This window comes from Ahaetulla prasina, chromosome 4, assembly GCF_028640845.1.
Source record: "Ahaetulla prasina isolate Xishuangbanna chromosome 4, ASM2864084v1, whole genome shotgun sequence".
Lineage (NCBI taxonomy): Eukaryota > Metazoa > Chordata > Lepidosauria > Squamata > Colubridae > Ahaetulla > Ahaetulla prasina.
In genome coordinates, this window is record NC_080542.1 from 548,113 (window position 1) to 564,500 (window position 16,388).

General features: G+C 58.9%; 1 protein-coding gene across 2 annotated transcripts; it reads left to right on the plus strand.

Annotated features, from left to right (window-relative positions):
- The first annotated feature begins 490 nt into the window (after positions 1-490).
- TSC22D4 (TSC22 domain family member 4) lies at positions 491-10,697 on the plus strand. 2 transcript variants are annotated; one of them, XM_058181343.1, is made up of 5 exons: positions 491-2,010; positions 2,799-2,962; positions 6,669-6,980; positions 8,218-8,269; positions 9,919-10,697. In XM_058181343.1, the coding sequence occupies exons 1-5, from the start codon at positions 1,237-1,239 to the stop codon at positions 10,117-10,119; spliced, it is 1,503 nt and encodes a 500-aa protein (XP_058037326.1). In that variant the 5' UTR covers positions 491-1,236; the 3' UTR covers positions 10,120-10,697. The 2 variants fall into 2 exon arrangements, with proteins under 2 accessions (XP_058037326.1, XP_058037327.1); XM_058181344.1 differs by lacking the exon at positions 6,669-6,980 and having other exon boundaries at positions 496-2,010.
- The last annotated feature ends 5,691 nt before the right edge of the window (positions 10,698-16,388 follow it).

Below are 16,388 nucleotides of genomic sequence, written 5' to 3' on the forward strand. Positions count from 1 at the left end.
GCGGGGCTCGGGGGGGTTCATGGCCGAGCCAAAGGAGGCGGAGGGCTTGGGAGGCAGGAAGACCCTCCGGTTCAACCCGGTCCACCAGCCACGGTCACAGGCTGGAAGACCCTCGGGACCGGCTCCCTGACAAAGGGAGAGCGGCTCCCGTTGCCCAAAACGGGGATCAGCCGTAGGGGCGGGAGGGAAAAGCGACAAGGGGGCCCCGCAGCTTTTCTCCTCCGGGCTCGCTGGGCCAGAGGGCGCCCCTTCCTTCCCCAGGCTCCGTCCGGGATGAAGAGCAGGGGGCGGAGGGGGAGTCGCTTCCTAGCGATGCTGAGGCGACTGGGGGTTCCCGGGCCCCGACAGGGTGGCCGGCGAGGCGGGGGTTTGGCAGGCGGGCAGCGGCTGGGGGGCAGGTGAAGGGTTAAGGCGGCTGCCTGGCGGAGGGAAGCGGGGCTTGGCCTGGGCCCAGCTGGGGGGGGGAGGGGGCGTCACCCAGTCAGCTGGTTGGGAGGGGGCTGGACTTCCTGGTGCTGGGACTTGTCAACAGCCGAAGAGGCGAGGAGAGAAGCGGAGCAGGAGAAGGAAGGCGAGCCAGCCGAGCCCCTCCGCCAGCTCGCCCAGCGCAGCCCTGGCCGCGGCTTTGCCCACTGAAGGCCGGCCGTCGCGAGGGGCGCGCGTGGGGCGGGCCGTCCGGCCTCGGGGGGAGCCGAGGGCTAAGATCTATCCTGCCCGGTGGGTGGTCGCAGCCCCCAGAGCAGCGGGGATGCCCTCCGGCCCAGCCCCGCCATGCCTCGAAGCCGAGCCCAGCCCCGCCGCCCCCTGAGCCGCTGGCCGGGCCGGGATCGAGGGAAGGCGAGGAAGGAGCGGGCGGACCGCTCAGCCGCTTCGCTCCGCCGAGGAGCCGTCGCCGGAGCCCCGCCGGAGAAAGTTGCAGCTGGGAGTGAAACAATGCGGGACGCCTGCCAGGCAAATGCCCCTTAAGCTGGCTTTGCTCCTGGCCAGGGCGCGCCGACCTCTCACCGCTGCCGCCAACCCGCAGAAGCCGCCGCTCACCAGGCGAAGAACCCAGCCGGGGTCTTTGGGGGGGCCTGCCCTGTCCTCAGATCAGCCCGGGGGCAGACTCCGGACCTGTGCTTCTTCGCTCTTGTGTCGGGTGCAGCCATGGCCTGGGGGTGGCCGGTTCAGCAGCCCTGCTAGCCCCCCCTACTCTGTTGCCTGGAGAGTCGTGGAGACCCCCGCCCGGTCAGGATCATGAACGTGGGGAAGAAGAAGAGCGGGTTCCAGATTACCAGCGTCACCTCTGACTACGAGAAGGAGGGTCTGTCGGGAGGAGACGGCAAGGGTCCCTCTGCTAGGCCAGCAGGGGGGCTGCCGGAGGGGCCCAACCCTGTGGAAAATGGCAGTCACCATCTCAATGGTGGTGTGGGGCCAAAAAACGGGCCCTCGGCTCCTGGCTCCCCGGGTTCAGCCCCCTTGCACCCGAGCTCCATCGGCAGCGTGGCCGGTTCTCGCTTTCGTGTGGTCAAGCTGGACCATGGTTTGGGAGAGCCATACAAACGCGGGCGCTGGACTTGCCGAGACTTCTACGAACAGGAGAAGGACCACCACCTGATGGGGCGGCTGGCAGACTCTGCCCGGCAGCCTCAGTCCCTGGACTCGCGCCTGGAAGTGGCTGGCCTGCTGGCGAAGCCCTCCTCGCCCTTCAGCCCCCAGATGCCACGCAGGGGAGGGCCTTGCCTGCAATCCCTCCTGGTCCTCCCGGTGCCCGCGGCCTCAACCCACCAGGCCCGGTCTCTGGGGGGTGGCCTGCCTGTTCTCCGCCCTAGTAGGACTCCCCCCAGCCCGGCATCTTTCCACAGCACCCGAGTTGTGGCAGAGACGCGGCCCCTGGCTCCAGAGGAAGGTGCCCAAGAGCCCGGAGACCCTCCCCAGCCTGACACCATCCCCGTGGTGAGAGTGGAGGAGCATCTGCTGCCCAAAAGTGTCACCCAGCTCATCCCAAGGGAGACGGAAGAGCGGCACAAGGTGAGGATGTGGGGTCTCGTGACCTGTACTCCCGGCCACCCCTCCCCTCTCCCCAACTGAGGACGGGGCCCCCGAGAGAGGCCAGGGATCTTGGCTGGGAGCAGCTCCCCTTCACAATTGTCCTCTGCCCTCTGGTTGACCCTGCCTGCAACTTGGGCTCCCTCGTTTTCAGAGAGTTGCCCACCTCTGCCGGTCCTCCTGGGGGCAACTGCTCCTCCTCCTCCTCGCTGGGACCACGGAGACAGAGTCCCCCTGGTACATGGGGAGGGATGGGCTGCGGGGTGGTGAATCCTTCCGATGCCCTCAGGGGAGAAGTCCTGAGCCTGCACCTGTGCCCATCAAAGGAACTTGGCAAGCCGTGGCTGAGACTTCTCCGGTAGTGCTTGGGGGGGAAGAGGAGGAAAGAACCCTGGGGCATTGGGGGTGGGGTGGGGAAAGTCCATTCAAGTGCCCTTGACCAGTAACCGCTGTCCATCTTGGGTCACAGGGACATTTTGGTGTCCTAGTGGGGGTCACGCTGAGTCCAAAGCTCTTCAGATGCCTTGGGAGCCCAGAGGGCAGGGGCACCGAGCCCTGGGCTGGGGGAGAGTGGCTTGCCCTACCCTACCCAGCCACCAGCCAAACATGCTCCCCCCCCCTTGGCTTTCCCCTTCCGTGCAGGGAACGCCACCACTGTCCAAAGAGGGCCAGAGTGGAAGGTCCCCCGCCTGCCCCCCCCATTACTCTCCCTCCCTGCCCAGGAGAGTCCCTTCGCCCGGGGAGGCTCACTTCTTTCTCCCCCACGACAGATTTTGCCCAGAGAGACCCGCTCGCGCCCATCTTCCCCGGCTCCCCTGCTCTTCCGCGATGCAAGTCCCCATCGGAGAACCTCGGACCCCTTTGGCGTGGCCCGCTTCAACCTGGCCCGGTCGGTGTTTGGCATGGGAGCCTCCCACGACAGCGACGATGACAGGTGGGGGCAGGAGGGGCAACGGTCCGGCACATTTCGGGACGGCGGTGCCCAGTCTTGCGGGGGTGGGTGTGGGGGAGAGGAGTTGGGTCTGACCTTCACCACCTGCTCTCTGCCAGGCGGCCGGAGACCTCCAGTGGCCGAGGCTGGAAGGGGGCGGGGGGCCCATGGGTGGACAGGGTGCGCTGGCGACACCTGGGAGGGAAGCCAACTTGCGGCTGGTTGCCTTTCCTTCTTCATGGCTCTCTGCACGCGCCTGTGGCTGCCCTCGGCACGGGCTCCGTGCGCGCAGCAACCGTCTCAGCCGAGCTTAGTTCCCCTGTTCAGGCTTGGGCAAGAAGGGGAAATGAGGAAGAAGAGGGATATCGGAAGGAAGGAGCGGATGTGCGCGCGGCTGGTTGCAAGCGCTGGGCGGGGAGGGGGGGCTCTGGGTGCTGCAACAGCCGGCGGTCAGAGGGCTCGGGAGGCGTCGGGGCAGCGCTTTCTGTGCCCGGACCATTTCCCCGAAATCGGCCCGTCTTTCTGCGGAGGGGTGTTTCTTCACCACCTCCGCCTCCGCTCCGGCGACGCCCTCTGTGGCTTCTTTCTGGCGCAAACAATCGGTGCTCTGGGGGCCCCGAGAGTTATGGGGCAGGCGGAGACGGAGGGAAATGGGAGATGGGGAAGGGAGGGGAGGGGAGGAGCGGGTAGAATTTCAGAATTCGGATTCCGGCCCCCTTCGGCCCCCTCCCAGGTAGGTGAGGCCAGCTCTCCCTCCCAGGCGGCTGCTGCTATTTCCATCCAGGCGCAGCGGGGAGGGCGGGGGGGGGGCTGAGTGGGGGACAGAGGACAGTCTATTTCGAGCCTGACCCAAGGCAGCCTTCAGCCAGCCCAGCCCCAGCAGCCTCTTCGGAGCTCTTGTCCGCCTGGTTCAGGTACCAGCAGCCAAGGGAGCCCCCCACCCCAACCGCACACAAACCACATGCCCCTGTCTGGCTTCCTTGCCTGGCCAGCTTCCTTGCCCTCCGGCCCCTTCTGGCTGCTGCTGCTGCTGCTGCGGGTAGCAGCTCTTTTAATCCATCAGAATAGAGCTGGAAGGGACCTTGGAGGTCTTCTAGTCCAACCCCCTGGTCAAGCAGGAGACCCTGTACCATTTCATCTGTCCATTCTCTTCTTAAAACCTCCAGTGATGGAGCCCCCACAACTTCTGGTGGCAAGCTGTTCCACTGGCTAATTGTACTCGCTGTTAGGAAGTTGTCTCCTTAATTCCAGGTGGTCTTCAGATTCAGCCCTGGCTGCACCTGAGCATTTCAGATCCCACAGCCGGCAGCTTAGCTCCTGGAGTGGGGGGGCAACAGTCCCTTGGTGGAGACTCAAGGTGCTCTAGCAACCCCCCCCCATCCATTCCTGGTACTTTCCCTGCTTCTGTCCCCCTGCCCCAGTGACCCCCCCGACTCTCATTCATGTTTCTGCCTTTCCATTCCCCAGGGACTTCCAGGGGTCTCAATTCCATTCCCCCCATGCAAATTCACCCCTCCCCTTTTAGCCCACCCCCAAGGTCACTCAGAGGGCTTGGCTGGCATCAAAGGCACCCCAAGGCCAAAGCGGACGTTGCCTTCCGATTTCTGCCTACCTCCGAGCCCACCCACCGCGTGTGAGCCCCCTGCCCTGCTTGCTTGCTCCCACCAAATCATCTCTGTACTTCTCCCCTCCCCAAAAGCTTAATGGGGGCTACTATCAAGATACAGCACGCACACACATGCACACCCCCCCCCCGTTAATTCAGTCTAGCACCCACTACTTTCCTCGCAACGTGTGTGTGTGTGTGTGTGTGTGTGTGTGCCTCTACTATTTTTAGCCATGTTAAGTGTCCGGGGAGGGGGGAGAACAGGGAAGAAATGAGCCGGGGGGGGGGTTAAACTTCAGCCTGAAACAGGGCTGGGTGGGGCATTTGGCACGAGCAGACGGGGGCGAAGGAACCCTGTGCCCAGAATAAATCCTTCCAGGGGCTGGCAGAGCCAGTTAGGGCTTAAGAGGCGGGCATCTGAGCAAGGGAGGAGGGTGGTGGTATCAGTTGACCAAAGCACCTTTCTTGCCACCTCTGCTCTGTGCCCCGCAGCGAGGGGGGGGGAACGGCCCCCTTCAGGACCAGCAAATCTTGTCTTGACCCTCAGCCTGTTCTGCCCCACCGGCTCCCACCCCTCCCCAGAAAGCATGCCTTGGGTGATGCCAACACCCCTGCCCTTCCAGGGCATTGTTGGCCTCGAGTGCCCAGCCATCGGGTGGGGGGGGGAGTTGGGGGGGGCTTTGGGTTTACAAGAAAAGATGGGTGACTCTTGACACTTTGCAGGGAAGAGATTGGAGGCTTTACACCGCAAAGCCATCGTTTGGGGAGGGGGGGGGGCTCCAGCCTCACTAACTTAACCTGGCTGGGGAATTCTGGGAGTTGAAGTTGGCAACACTGAAAACCGCTGACCCACTGCTAAGCCGCAAAATAAACCAACTTGTGGCTGAAGCAAATTTAGGCTGTTGTGCAGTTGCAGTTTACAGGCAGTCCTTGACTGACGGCCATAATTGAGCCCAAACTTTATGTTGCTAAGTGAGACATTTGTTAAGGGAATCACCGCAGTTGTTAAACGAATAACACGGTCGTTAAGGGAATCTGGCTTCCCCGGGGACTTTGCTTATCAGGAGGTCGCAAGAGGGGATCACGTGACCCTGGGATTCTGCGACCGTCATAAATGTGAGTCTGTCGCCAAGCACGTGAAATTTGATCAGGTGGCCCCGGGGGTGCTGCAACGGTCGTAAGTGTGAAAAACGGTCACAAGTCATTTTTTTTTCAGTGCCTTTGTAACTTTGAACGGTCACTAAATGAACTGTTGTAAGTCGAGGATTAACTGCAGTGTGGCCGCAAAAACCTCTCTGGCCCCCCCCCCCGACAGCTCAACTGGCAGAGTAAGAGTTTTGGGGGGGAGGTTGCTTTGATTCCCTCCCCCCCCCGTGCCCCACGGATTTATTTGGTCTGCCAAGGGCGTCTTAGTCCTGTTGGCACCATTGCCCAGGCCCTCATTCAAGGGTTATGCAATGCGCTTGGACTCCTTTCCCTGTTCCCATGGCAACGTCCCACCCCCGGCACCCCCCCCCCCTCCCTGGACAGGGGACTGGCATAAACAGAGGTGGGAAGTTTATAAAGGTTCCTTTGTGCAGCCCCCACCCCCACCCCCACCCCCTGCACGCCTTCTGGGCCACATCTGAGCCAAGAGGGAGGGGGGTGGAGGAGACCGGAGGTCCCATGGCCACTTCCGTCCTGGGCGCCTGGGGGGGACGGAAGAGAGTGCGCGGGCAGAGCACGGCTGCTCTGGCACTCCTGGCAGCCTGGGCAGCTGAGGCCCCAGTTGCTGGCTGGCTCTGCTTTCTCCCGAGGTTGGGAACGGGGCGCGCTCCCCCCTGCACCCCAGCCAATGAGAGTGAATGAGAGGGGGCCGAGAGCCCGGCACAGAGATGGCTATTTATGCGGAGCCAAGTGCCCATCGCCTGCCCCGTCCGGCAGGAGCTGCTGGGCACACCACGGGCCTTTTCCCTGGCTGGCTGGCCTTTTGCCTGCTGCTGATGGATTGGGGGGCACCGAGGCTCAGAAGGGCCGGTGGGTGACTGGGGCACAGGAAGACCGGAGGAGAAGGTGAAAGGGGTCTGCTCAGCAGCTACCCTCAGCCCCCCCTCCCCCCCGCAGAGAGCTGGAGGCAGGAGGAGAGGCAGGAGCGATGTCTCTGGACCGCCGCCGCCGGGCGTCTGTCCGATCCCTGGTCACCGCTTACGAGTCTCAGTGGGAGCACCCTGGCTGTGGCTGCTGCCTACTCCCCGATCCGGGGGCTTCCCCTCGCCCCAGGCAGAGGGGCTGCACCTCTCCGGCTTCATCCAGGGAGGCCTCCCCACCGCGGGTGAGGAAGCTGAAGGAGACCCCGCCAAACCCCCGGAAGCTGAACAGCTGCCGCCAGAAGGAGGCGGACCAGAGGCTGGTCTCCCTCCTGTTGGTCCTCCACAGGTAGTGGGGAGAGTCTGGGCGGGGGGGGGGCAGCATCTGGGCTGCGGGGGTGTGGAGGGGAGTGGGGGTCAAGAGAGGGGTCGGGCCCGAGGAGGTTCCTATGGAGGAAAGAAGGCTTGGGCAAAATAGCCTCAGGGGATGCAGTGGCCTGGCTCTGTTCTCTGCTTGTTTCGCTGGTCTCCAGGGTGGAATCTTGTGTGGACCCAGAAGAGGGTCAAGTACGGCGTGCGAATGCTGCGGCTGCACCAGCTTTGGGGAATTGTCTCAGTAAAGGGGAATCTTTGTTGCTCTGGGTAGAAATGAGGGCCCCCGGCACTCTCTGAGCTTGGTGGTTTTCTTGCAGATGTTTCATGACCCACCTAGAGAACATCATCAGTGCTAGGAGGGGGGGGGCTTGGGGAGAGGAGGAGGACTGTGGGATCCTTGTGCTCTCTGAATTTGGTTAGGGTTTTATCCCCCAAACTGATGCTCTTCCCTAGTTGGGTCATGAGACGTCTGCAAGAAAACCACCCAGCTTAGAGAGCCCCCAGGATTCCCCCCATTAATCTGTCTTTTCTGCTTCTCTCCCTGTTTCTTGAACAGTGGGGTGGGGGTGGGGTCTCATTCTTAAAACAACTGAGAAACCCAAAGCACTTTGGTTTTGTTCCTTACTCCGGTTGCTGCGTCTCTGGACCCCACACGGAGAACCAATGCAAGGTTCTTGGAAGGCACACCTGGACTCTTCAGGTGGAGGGGGAGGGGAGGGGAGGGAGGAGCCAGGCCAGGTACCCTCTCTGGGTGGGCTGGCCTTTTATCCCACCCAGTGGGGCAGGCATACGTTGCTGGGGCCATAGGAGTGGGGCAGTGCAAGCCCCCTTTCAGGCAGGATCCCAAGGCCACTCATGGCCTCCCGTGCTGCCCTGGGGCTGCTTAATTTCCCGTTGAGGGTCCCTGTGGCAGTTGGGCACCTGCTTCACTGGGGCTCCCAGCCCTCCTGCTCTGGGATCCTGTTCCTATTTGAACAGAGGGCTGGACTAGAAGACCCCCCAAGGTCCCTTCCAACTCTTCCGTTCTTCTGTTTTTGCCTGGCTGGCAAACCTTGGGGGGGGGGGCAGCAGAGTTGACTCTGGGGAGCAGAAGCCCTGTGGGGCAGGAGCATGACTGCACGGGGGGCGGGGAGTGGGGCTCCTGGTACAAGTCAGGGCAAGTTCCCCTTTTGGGGGTCAGTCCGATTTATGGGCTCCTCTCTCTCCCGCAGCGGAACCAATAGCAGCATGATTGCCATTGACAACAAGATTGAACAAGCCATGGTGAGTCCAGAGACGGGGCAGGAGGGTTGGTGGCCCTGGGCAGACGGGCACGGTCCTTGGTGGGCATAGACGGGCTGCAGGGTCCGAGATCAAGAGGCAGCTTCTCTCCGGGAGCTGCCAGTCCCTAACCCTTAGCAGGAGCCAAATCCATTTCTCAGATAACATTTCTGGATGTGCCTCTGCAGATTCTCAGCCATCCAGGTGACGGTTGTCTCAAAGGTGCTTTTTCCAGAAGGCAACTGGACTTTCTCGGTTTTTCTTTGAAAAGAAAATGTTTTTTTTTTCTTTGAAAACATTTCGCTTCTCATCCAAGAAGAACCAAAGAAGCTTCTTGGATGAGGGGCGAAACATTTTCAAAGAAAAAAACCCCAAGAAAGTCCAGTTGCCGTTTGAAAAGCCCCTTTGGGGTTTCTGGATGGGATGATTGTCCTGGCTTTATATGCCCAGGCAAGCCCCAGACGAAGTCACCGATCCCTCCGGTCAGTTGGTAACCTCTGTGGGAAGGAGACCTCTGGGGCAGGCTGGGCTCTGCCAGGAGGCCACAGTGGCTCCCCGTGGCAAATTCCGCTCTTAGTAGTTCTCCCCAGGAGGCAGGCTGTGGCAGCTGCCTAAAGGAAACTCCGGGGCCGGCTAGGAAGAGTCTGCAGGTGGGTGTCAGGGAGGCTGCGGGGACCCACCCTCACCGGCTAACAGTCCAATCTTATCAAGACGGCCAGGGGCAGCTGGGTGGGCGTCGCATCCTCCTTAGTAAAACCTCTGGGCAAATGACCCCTTTTGCTGTAGAATCAAGATCACAGGAAGTGTGGATACCATTTGATAAAGCCACATGTTGACTATTGCATCCGGTTTTGGTCACCGTGATATTAAAAAAAAGGATATTGGGAAAGAGCACAGAGAAGAGCAAGAAAGAGGAGAAAGGGGCTGGAGGATATAAAGCTTTTTTTAGGATTATGAGAAGAGACCACAGAGTCAGGTAAAGTATTCCAAGCACTGATGATTCTGTTACAGAAGTCATATTTTCTGCAATCTAGATTAAAGCGGTTGACATTAAGTTTAAATCTATTGGTTGCCCTTGTATTATTGCAATTGAAGCTGAAGTAGTCTTTGACAGGAAGGACATTACAATAGATGATTCTGTGAGTTAAACTTAGGTCTTGTATACAAAGAATGGCTGCAGGAATTGGGGGGTGTCTGGTTTAATGAAAAGAAGGATTAGGGCTGACATGGCAGCAGGAGTCCAGTATTCGAGGGGCTGACCCATAGAACGGGGGTGGGGGGTCATCCTATTCTCCAAAGCACTGGAAGGCAGGACAAGTCAAGAAACAATGGATGGAAACTAATCAAGGAGAGAAGCAATCTAGAATTCAGGGGAAATTTCCTTGCAGTGGGAACAGTTAACAAGTGCAAGAGCTTCCACCAGAAATTGTGGGTGCTTCATCACTGGAGGTGCTTAAGAAAATAGAGGCCATCCACTTGTCTCAAATTGTACAGGGGTTTTCTGCTTGAGCAGGGGGCGGGACTAGAAGACCTCCAGTGTCCCTTCCCACTCTGTTATGCTGGCTCTGTCAGAGGCTGAAGGCGGGGAGGCGGGGAGGGGCTGGCATTCTGGGGTCCTGGTGAGCCTTACAGCTCCTTCTCCTGTTTCCCAGGACCTGGTCAAGAGCCACTTGATGTTCGCCGTGCGGGAAGAGGTGGAAGTCTTGAGGGAGCAGATCAAAGAACTGTCCGAGCGCAACGCCGCATTGGAGCAGGAAAACAGCCTCTTGCGCTCCCTGGCCAACGCGGAGCAGACCAGCCACTTTCAAGCTCAGCTCCACGAAAAGAAGCCACCATCCAGCGGCTCTGCATGACCCGGGACAGATGGACAGATGGACGGACGGACGGACAGAGAGCTGCTGCTGCTGCTGACACTAAGGAGCGCCTGAGGAGAGGGAGCTCGCCAATGCAGTCCCGCTGATGTGAACTTGCCTCTTTGGGGTGGGTGGGGGTGGGTGGGGGGCCCATGCACACCTGTGCGTGTGCGTTTGTGAAACCAGCCTTTGGGGTGGGGGTGGGGTGGGGAACTGGGCTACTAACACACCACGTGCCTTCTGGGGGTGCAATTTTGCCCCCCACTCTGAAAGGAGCAGGATGTATTTCCTAGCAGGGAGGGGGGGTCCAGAGGGGGAAACCCAGCCTCGGATTGGGGGATCCCTCCCTCCCTCCCAGAGATTTTCCTCCCTTAATCTGGGGGGAGAATGCTGCACTTGTCTCCCACCCCCCACCCCCCCCCCCGAGACTGAAGTGGGAGGGGCTTTTTTAAGGTACTACGGACATGGTTCGAAATTGGGATGCAGGACTGAGGTTGCGGTGTGTGGAGCTGGCCATACTTTTATAACCAGGGCACTTTTGCAGTATTTCAGGTCATTAAAGTACCCAACTGTTAAAAGTCGCTGCGTGTGGTGTGTGTGGGGGATCTGTGGGGCGTTGAGTAAAGAAGCGGAGGTCCCCGTGAGGAGGGGGCTTTGCCAGCATCTGCCTCGGGTTGTCTACGGAGAGCCTCCATCGTCCAGGGCCTGCTGGTCCCAAAGGTGCTTTTCCCAAAAGGCAACTGGACTTCCGTGGGGTTTTTCCTTTTGCTTCTCTGGGATGAGAAAGAAATAAAAACCCAAGAAAGTCCCATTGCCTTTTGGGAAAAGCACCTTTGGGGGAGCTGCAGAGCGTATGGAAGATGGACCGGCAACCCCTCTGCCCGCCCCAGGGACGACTCAAAGAAGAGCCATTGCAGTTCCTTGGTGCTCCCCCCTCCGCCGGCGTCCTTCCACGCCCTCCCCCCCAGCGAAGCTCTTCCAAGCACAGGCCGTTCCTTTCCCCTTGTTTTGACCCCCAAGGCAGTGGCTGAGTCTCAGGCCTGCTCAAACAGAGCCATTGTCCCTCAGCCGAAGCACGTGGCCGCCTGCCGAGCGAGAGGGTGGGCCAAACAGCTGGAGGAGTCCGGCACGTGGACACCCGCCCGCAACCAGCAGGGCAGGGTGACAAGGGCATTGTTGTCCGTCGTGCCCGCCTCCCTCTTCCTCCCTCCCAGGATCACGGTGTTCCCGAGGGCAGGGAAAAACAAGGCCACCCTCTTTGCCAGTGGAAAGCGCCCGTTGGGGCGTTCGGGGTCAGGCCAGGATGGGGCAAACCTCCATCCCACCAAGTGAAAGCCGGTTCGCAATCCCACACCGAGACCCCCAACCCGCTCCAGCATTGCTTTGCCAAGGTGGCACTGTCGGTCTGCAGAACCCAGCAAGAGCGAAGATGGTGAGCCTTGCCAGACTGCGGGGCAACCCACTGAAGCTTCCAATGGCCAGCGGGAGGGAGGCCAGATCCAAGGATGAAGAGGTCAGTCCCAAGGCCTGGGCCACAGACCCTCTGGTGGACCGGGCCAATTCCAGCTGCCCTGCTACCTGCAAATGGGTGCACCCGGACAGGAAGAAGGCTGCAGCTGTGGCTCCCCCCCACCCCAATCCTCAGCCCCTTCCCCTGCTTGCTTCAGGGTGACAGTGGCCGTGTTGGTCCACAGAAGCTTCAGACTATGGTATCCCTGGCAACCGGTTTCCTAGCAACCAGTCTCTCCAGCACATCCCTTGGGAAGACCATGCCACTGCTCCGGTTCTCCCTGCTCTTCCTGGCATGGCTGTCTGCCAGCCGGGCCCAGCTGAAGCGGCAGAGAGTTGGTGAACTGGAGCCAGCTCTAAGGGGCATGCAGGGGTCTGCCTGCTCCCAGGGGGACGGTGGCCCCACAGAGGAGCCCTTTGTGCTGCTACCCTGGGCTCTGCTCCTGGCCTTGTCGGGCTCCTTGGCGATTTACCTCCTGTTTGCCAAAGAGCCAGAGGTGAGCAGCTCCCTCCTGCCACCAGGAAGCCCTCCGTCCGTTGTTCCGCACACCTGCCTCCCCGCTGCGGATGTGCCTCCGTCAAGGACCCACACGTGGGCCGGGCATGGCGTCTGTTCCCCCGGCTAATGATATATTGTCTAGCGAAGGCCTTTTGTTTGGGTTTCACCCAAAGCTTCCAATTTTAGCAGAAGGATCCTGTTGAAGGCAGGATGGACCAGTCCTCTGGGCTAAGAGAGGGTTTCATCATGGGACCCCTGTCCCCCTCCCCGATTTATGGGGTACCACGAGGAGTGCAGATGGCAGCTCTCCTCTTGTCAGACTGGCTGGGAAGGGTGAACCCCGGCCAGGTTCCAGCGGCCTTTGTTCAGCGCCTCAGGGGCCCTTTGTGGGGGCCACCAGAGTTCCCATCATTTCCCCAGAGGACCCTCCTGGTCAGGAAAACTCCCCCCCCCCACCTCCCACAGCCCCTCTTGGCCCCTTTGCTGGTGTTAACAATGCATCTGAAAGTCTCAAAGATTCTCCGTCATCCACGTCACGATTGTCCCATGGAAAGTGTTTCTCCAAAAGGCAGCTGGTTTTTCTTTGAAAAAGTTTTCCTTCTCGTCCAAGAAGAGATTCAACCTGAAAATAAGGAGGAATTTTCTGACAGTGAGAACAATCAACCCATGGAACAGAAGTTCCCTCCGGAAGTTGTGGGAGCTTCATCCCTGGAGGCTTTCAAGAAGAGACTGGAGTGCCAGCTGTCAGAAACGGTGTAGGGTCTCCTGCTTGGGTGGGGGGTTGGACTAGATGGCCTACAAGGTCCCTTACAACTCTGTTAATCTGTTAAAGAACTGAAGAAACTTCTGGGATGAGAAGCGAAGGGTTTTCAAATAAAAAACCCAAATAAATTCCAGTTGGCTTTTGGAAAAGCACTTGAAAAGAGACAAAGACCTGTGACTTGAGCAGGTGGGGGCTGGCCGAGCGCATTGTGGAGGGTGGGAAACGATAGAAGGGAGTCAGTGGGGTTCATGCTAATCCAGTGGGTGCCCAACTCCTCAGCCGCAGGGGTCTCTGTGCCGTCTTCCGTGGCCAGAAAAAGGAATCCCATCGGCCTCGACCCAAACCTCCATTCTCATCTCACCTGTTTCAGGCAGTGACAGGTCGGGTTTGGCCCCTGGCGCCAATTTCATCTTGGTTGAAAGACAGGAACCGCATTCTGTCCCTCTTTGGAGACACCCCAGAGGTAGGCCCTTCGCTTTATTACGGGTCCCCCACGTTCAGGGCCAAGTCCTTGAATTGCCCCCCCCAAGTGGAGCTCCGACCCTGGGCACCTGGCTGTGGGGGCCACGACTGCGCTTCCCCCTGACAGGCTGAGGATGCGGGTGCGGACCCCGACGCCCAGCTGGAAGAGACGCTGTTGCGTGATGTCTCCGGAGTGCTTCACATCATCCGGCTGCGGCTGTGGAAAATTGTGCGAGACAGGCGAAAACACCAGCAGGTGCTGCACGAAAGCCACTGAGGAGCAGGAGGGAAGCTGCCCTGTCGCTCGAGGAGGCACCTCCGCTCCGGATAAAATTTACGCTGATAGGGAATAAAGAAGAATTGAAGAAAATGGAAGGGATTGTCGTGCATGTGTTTGTGTGCGTGTGCCAAAATCTGGGACCTGCCTCCACTGCTGCTCCCCTCCAAAAGCCACCGACCCCCTCCGCACCCACCGGATCCCCCGCCTGTGCCAAGAACTGAACCCATGGCTCTGCCCCGATTACGGGTTGCAGAAAGAGGCCTCCGTCTCCGTTTGTTTTGCCACAGCCGGTCTTCTTACGGCCGCAACTGAGCCCAACGATTCCGTTGCTAAGGGAGACATTTCTTAAGTGACTTTGGCCCCATTTTGTGACCTTTCTTGCCACAGTTGTCAGTTAAGCGAATCACTGCACTTGTGAAGTTAGTCACATGGTTGTTAAATAAATCCGGCTTCCCCATTATCACGTGAAACCCCTTTCCCCCCCCCCCGGTCTTAAGTGTGAAAAACGGTCATAAGTCGCTTTTTGCAGTATTGCAGTAACTTCAGTCATTAAATGAACTGCCTGCCCGTATGTTCTCTTGAGTGAAGCTTCCCCAAACAGATCCAGGGAAGCTGGGAAGGTGTGACCGTGTTCTCTCCTTCCCTTGGCAGGCTCTCTCATGCAGAGGGAATGCCAAGCCTTCCCTGCCCCTCCAGCGCCAGGCAGCCAGCAAAGTCTCCCTTGCCCTGGCAAAGCGCCATCTTCCTGCTTCAGGGGCCCCGGAGCTCAGGAAGAAAACAGGGCGCTGAGGAGGGTCAGGCCAAGGCCTGCCTCCTCCACCCTCTGCTCGCCCAGCCCCACAACGCCATAGGTGCCCCTCTTGGGTGCCCCGGGCAGCTGCCCAGGACCCCCCCCGGCCCCACCCCCACCCCCATGCACAGCTTTTGCCTCCCAAGGCTGTCCGGAGCTGGGCAAGGCCCAGGGCACCCCGGAGAACCCGGCTGAGCTGGCTGCTGACCGACATCTTTCGGAAGGATGTTAATTAGCCCCGGGTTTAATTAAACATGGCATTGTGGAGGGAGGTAATTATACGGTAGGCTATCCAAACAGGGCAGGGAGAACCTATTGTTTGGATCCCTCTCTATCCACCTCACCGTCGGCTCTGCCACATTACGCAGCGTGCTGGGAAGATGAGTCAGGGGTGCTAGAACAACACGAAGCCGTCGGTTGGCAAGACTCAGAAAACGGAAGGAAAGAAGCATTTGTACAACCTTCTTGGCTAGAGTTCTCCAGAGCCCTCTGCAAACAGCCCATGTCTCACGGGGATTCGCACTCGGCCTCCCCTTCCGTCAATCTGGAGCCACTCCTGATTCCTCCTTTTATCCACGCAAAAGGTTTTGAGGACTTTCTGCTTCATGCGAGGTCTTCTAGTCCAGGAGTTGACGTCCGCCAGGCTTAAAGAACATATCTTTTCTTTTATGTACACTGAGAGCATATGCACCAAGACAAATTCCTTGTGTGTCCAATCACACTTGGCCAATAAAATTCTATTCTATTCTATTAAAGTTGCCAAGGTTGGAGACCCCTGTTCTAGTCCAACCCCCTGCTCAAGCAGACCAATTCAGCCTAGACCAATTCAGACAAGTGGCTGTTCACTCTTCTTAAAAGCCTCCAGTGATGGAGCACCCTTAACTTCTGGTGGCAAGTCGTTCCACTGATTAATTGTTCTCACTATTAGGAAGTTTCTTCTTAGCTCCAGGTTGCTTGATTGGTTTCCATCTGTTGCTTCTTGTCTTGCCATCATGAGCTTTGGAGAATAGGTTGGCCCCTCTCTTCTTTGGGGCAGCCCCTCAAATATTGGAAGGCTGCTATCAAGTCATTCCTAGTCATCTCCTAAGTAGACTAGACCAGGGGTCTCCAACCTTGGTCCCTTTAAGACTTGTGGACTTCGACTCCTGGCTGAGGGACTCTGGGAGTCGAAGTCCACAAGTCTTAAAGGGACCAAGGTTGGAGACTCCTGGACTAGACCTACCCAAAATTCCTGCAACCGTCCTTCGTATGTTTCATCCTCCAGCCCCGGAATGCTTTTGGAGACATTCCCAAAGTCGGGGCTTCTGGAAGCAACTTAAGTGCTGCCCGCAAACCTTTGTGCCTTCATTCACACCATTTGTGAGTGAGGAGTCCTTCCGATCGGTGGCCCCTGCAGCCCAACCTGGCTCCCCTCCTGCAGGTTACCCACCATAGCCGTTGCCCTGAGTTGATCAGAACTCTGACTTTTGGGTGGGACTTCCGTGTCTCTGTCTGACTCCCCTCATCTGCTCCCAGTCCTCCAAGGCAGGCAAATCAGGTTCCCAGAGCGGCCTCTGCGTTTTCCCTACCCAGCCTACGGGGTTCTAGATTCAACCTAGAAATAAGGAGTAATTTTCTGGACAATCAACCGGTGGAACAGAAGTAGCCTTCAGAAGTTGCGGGAGCTTCAATGCTGGAGGCTTTCAAGAAGAGACCGGACTGCCATTGGTCAGAAATGGTGTAGGGAGGCCGTAGGGTCTCCTGCTCGGGCAGGGGGTTGGACTAGATGACCTACAAAGTCCCTTCCAACTCTGTTAATCTGTCCACCGTTGCATTACACAATCTTTCCAACAGCTGCTGCAAATTGTTCGGCTTCTCAGCCAACCGACCTGTCATGCCCCCCCTCCTCCTCCAGGCCTTCCCTTCCTTGACCCCGGGGTGCTGCAGCTGACCCCACAAAAGAGGGGGAAGAGCTGGGAACTGCCCT

Bases quoted from the DNA above. Each gene is read 5' to 3' on its own strand.
- TSC22D4 (XM_058181343.1), top strand. From the start codon at position 1,237: ATGAACGTGGGGAAGAAGAAGAGCGGGTTCCAGATTACCAGCGTCACC. The intron at 2,011-2,798 runs GTGAGGATGTGG...CCCCCACGACAG, and splicing joins AGACGGAAGAGCGGCACAAG to ATTTTGCCCAGAGAGACCCG. The intron at 6,981-8,217 runs GTAGTGGGGAGA...TCTCTCCCGCAG, and splicing joins CTCCTGTTGGTCCTCCACAG to CGGAACCAATAGCAGCATGA.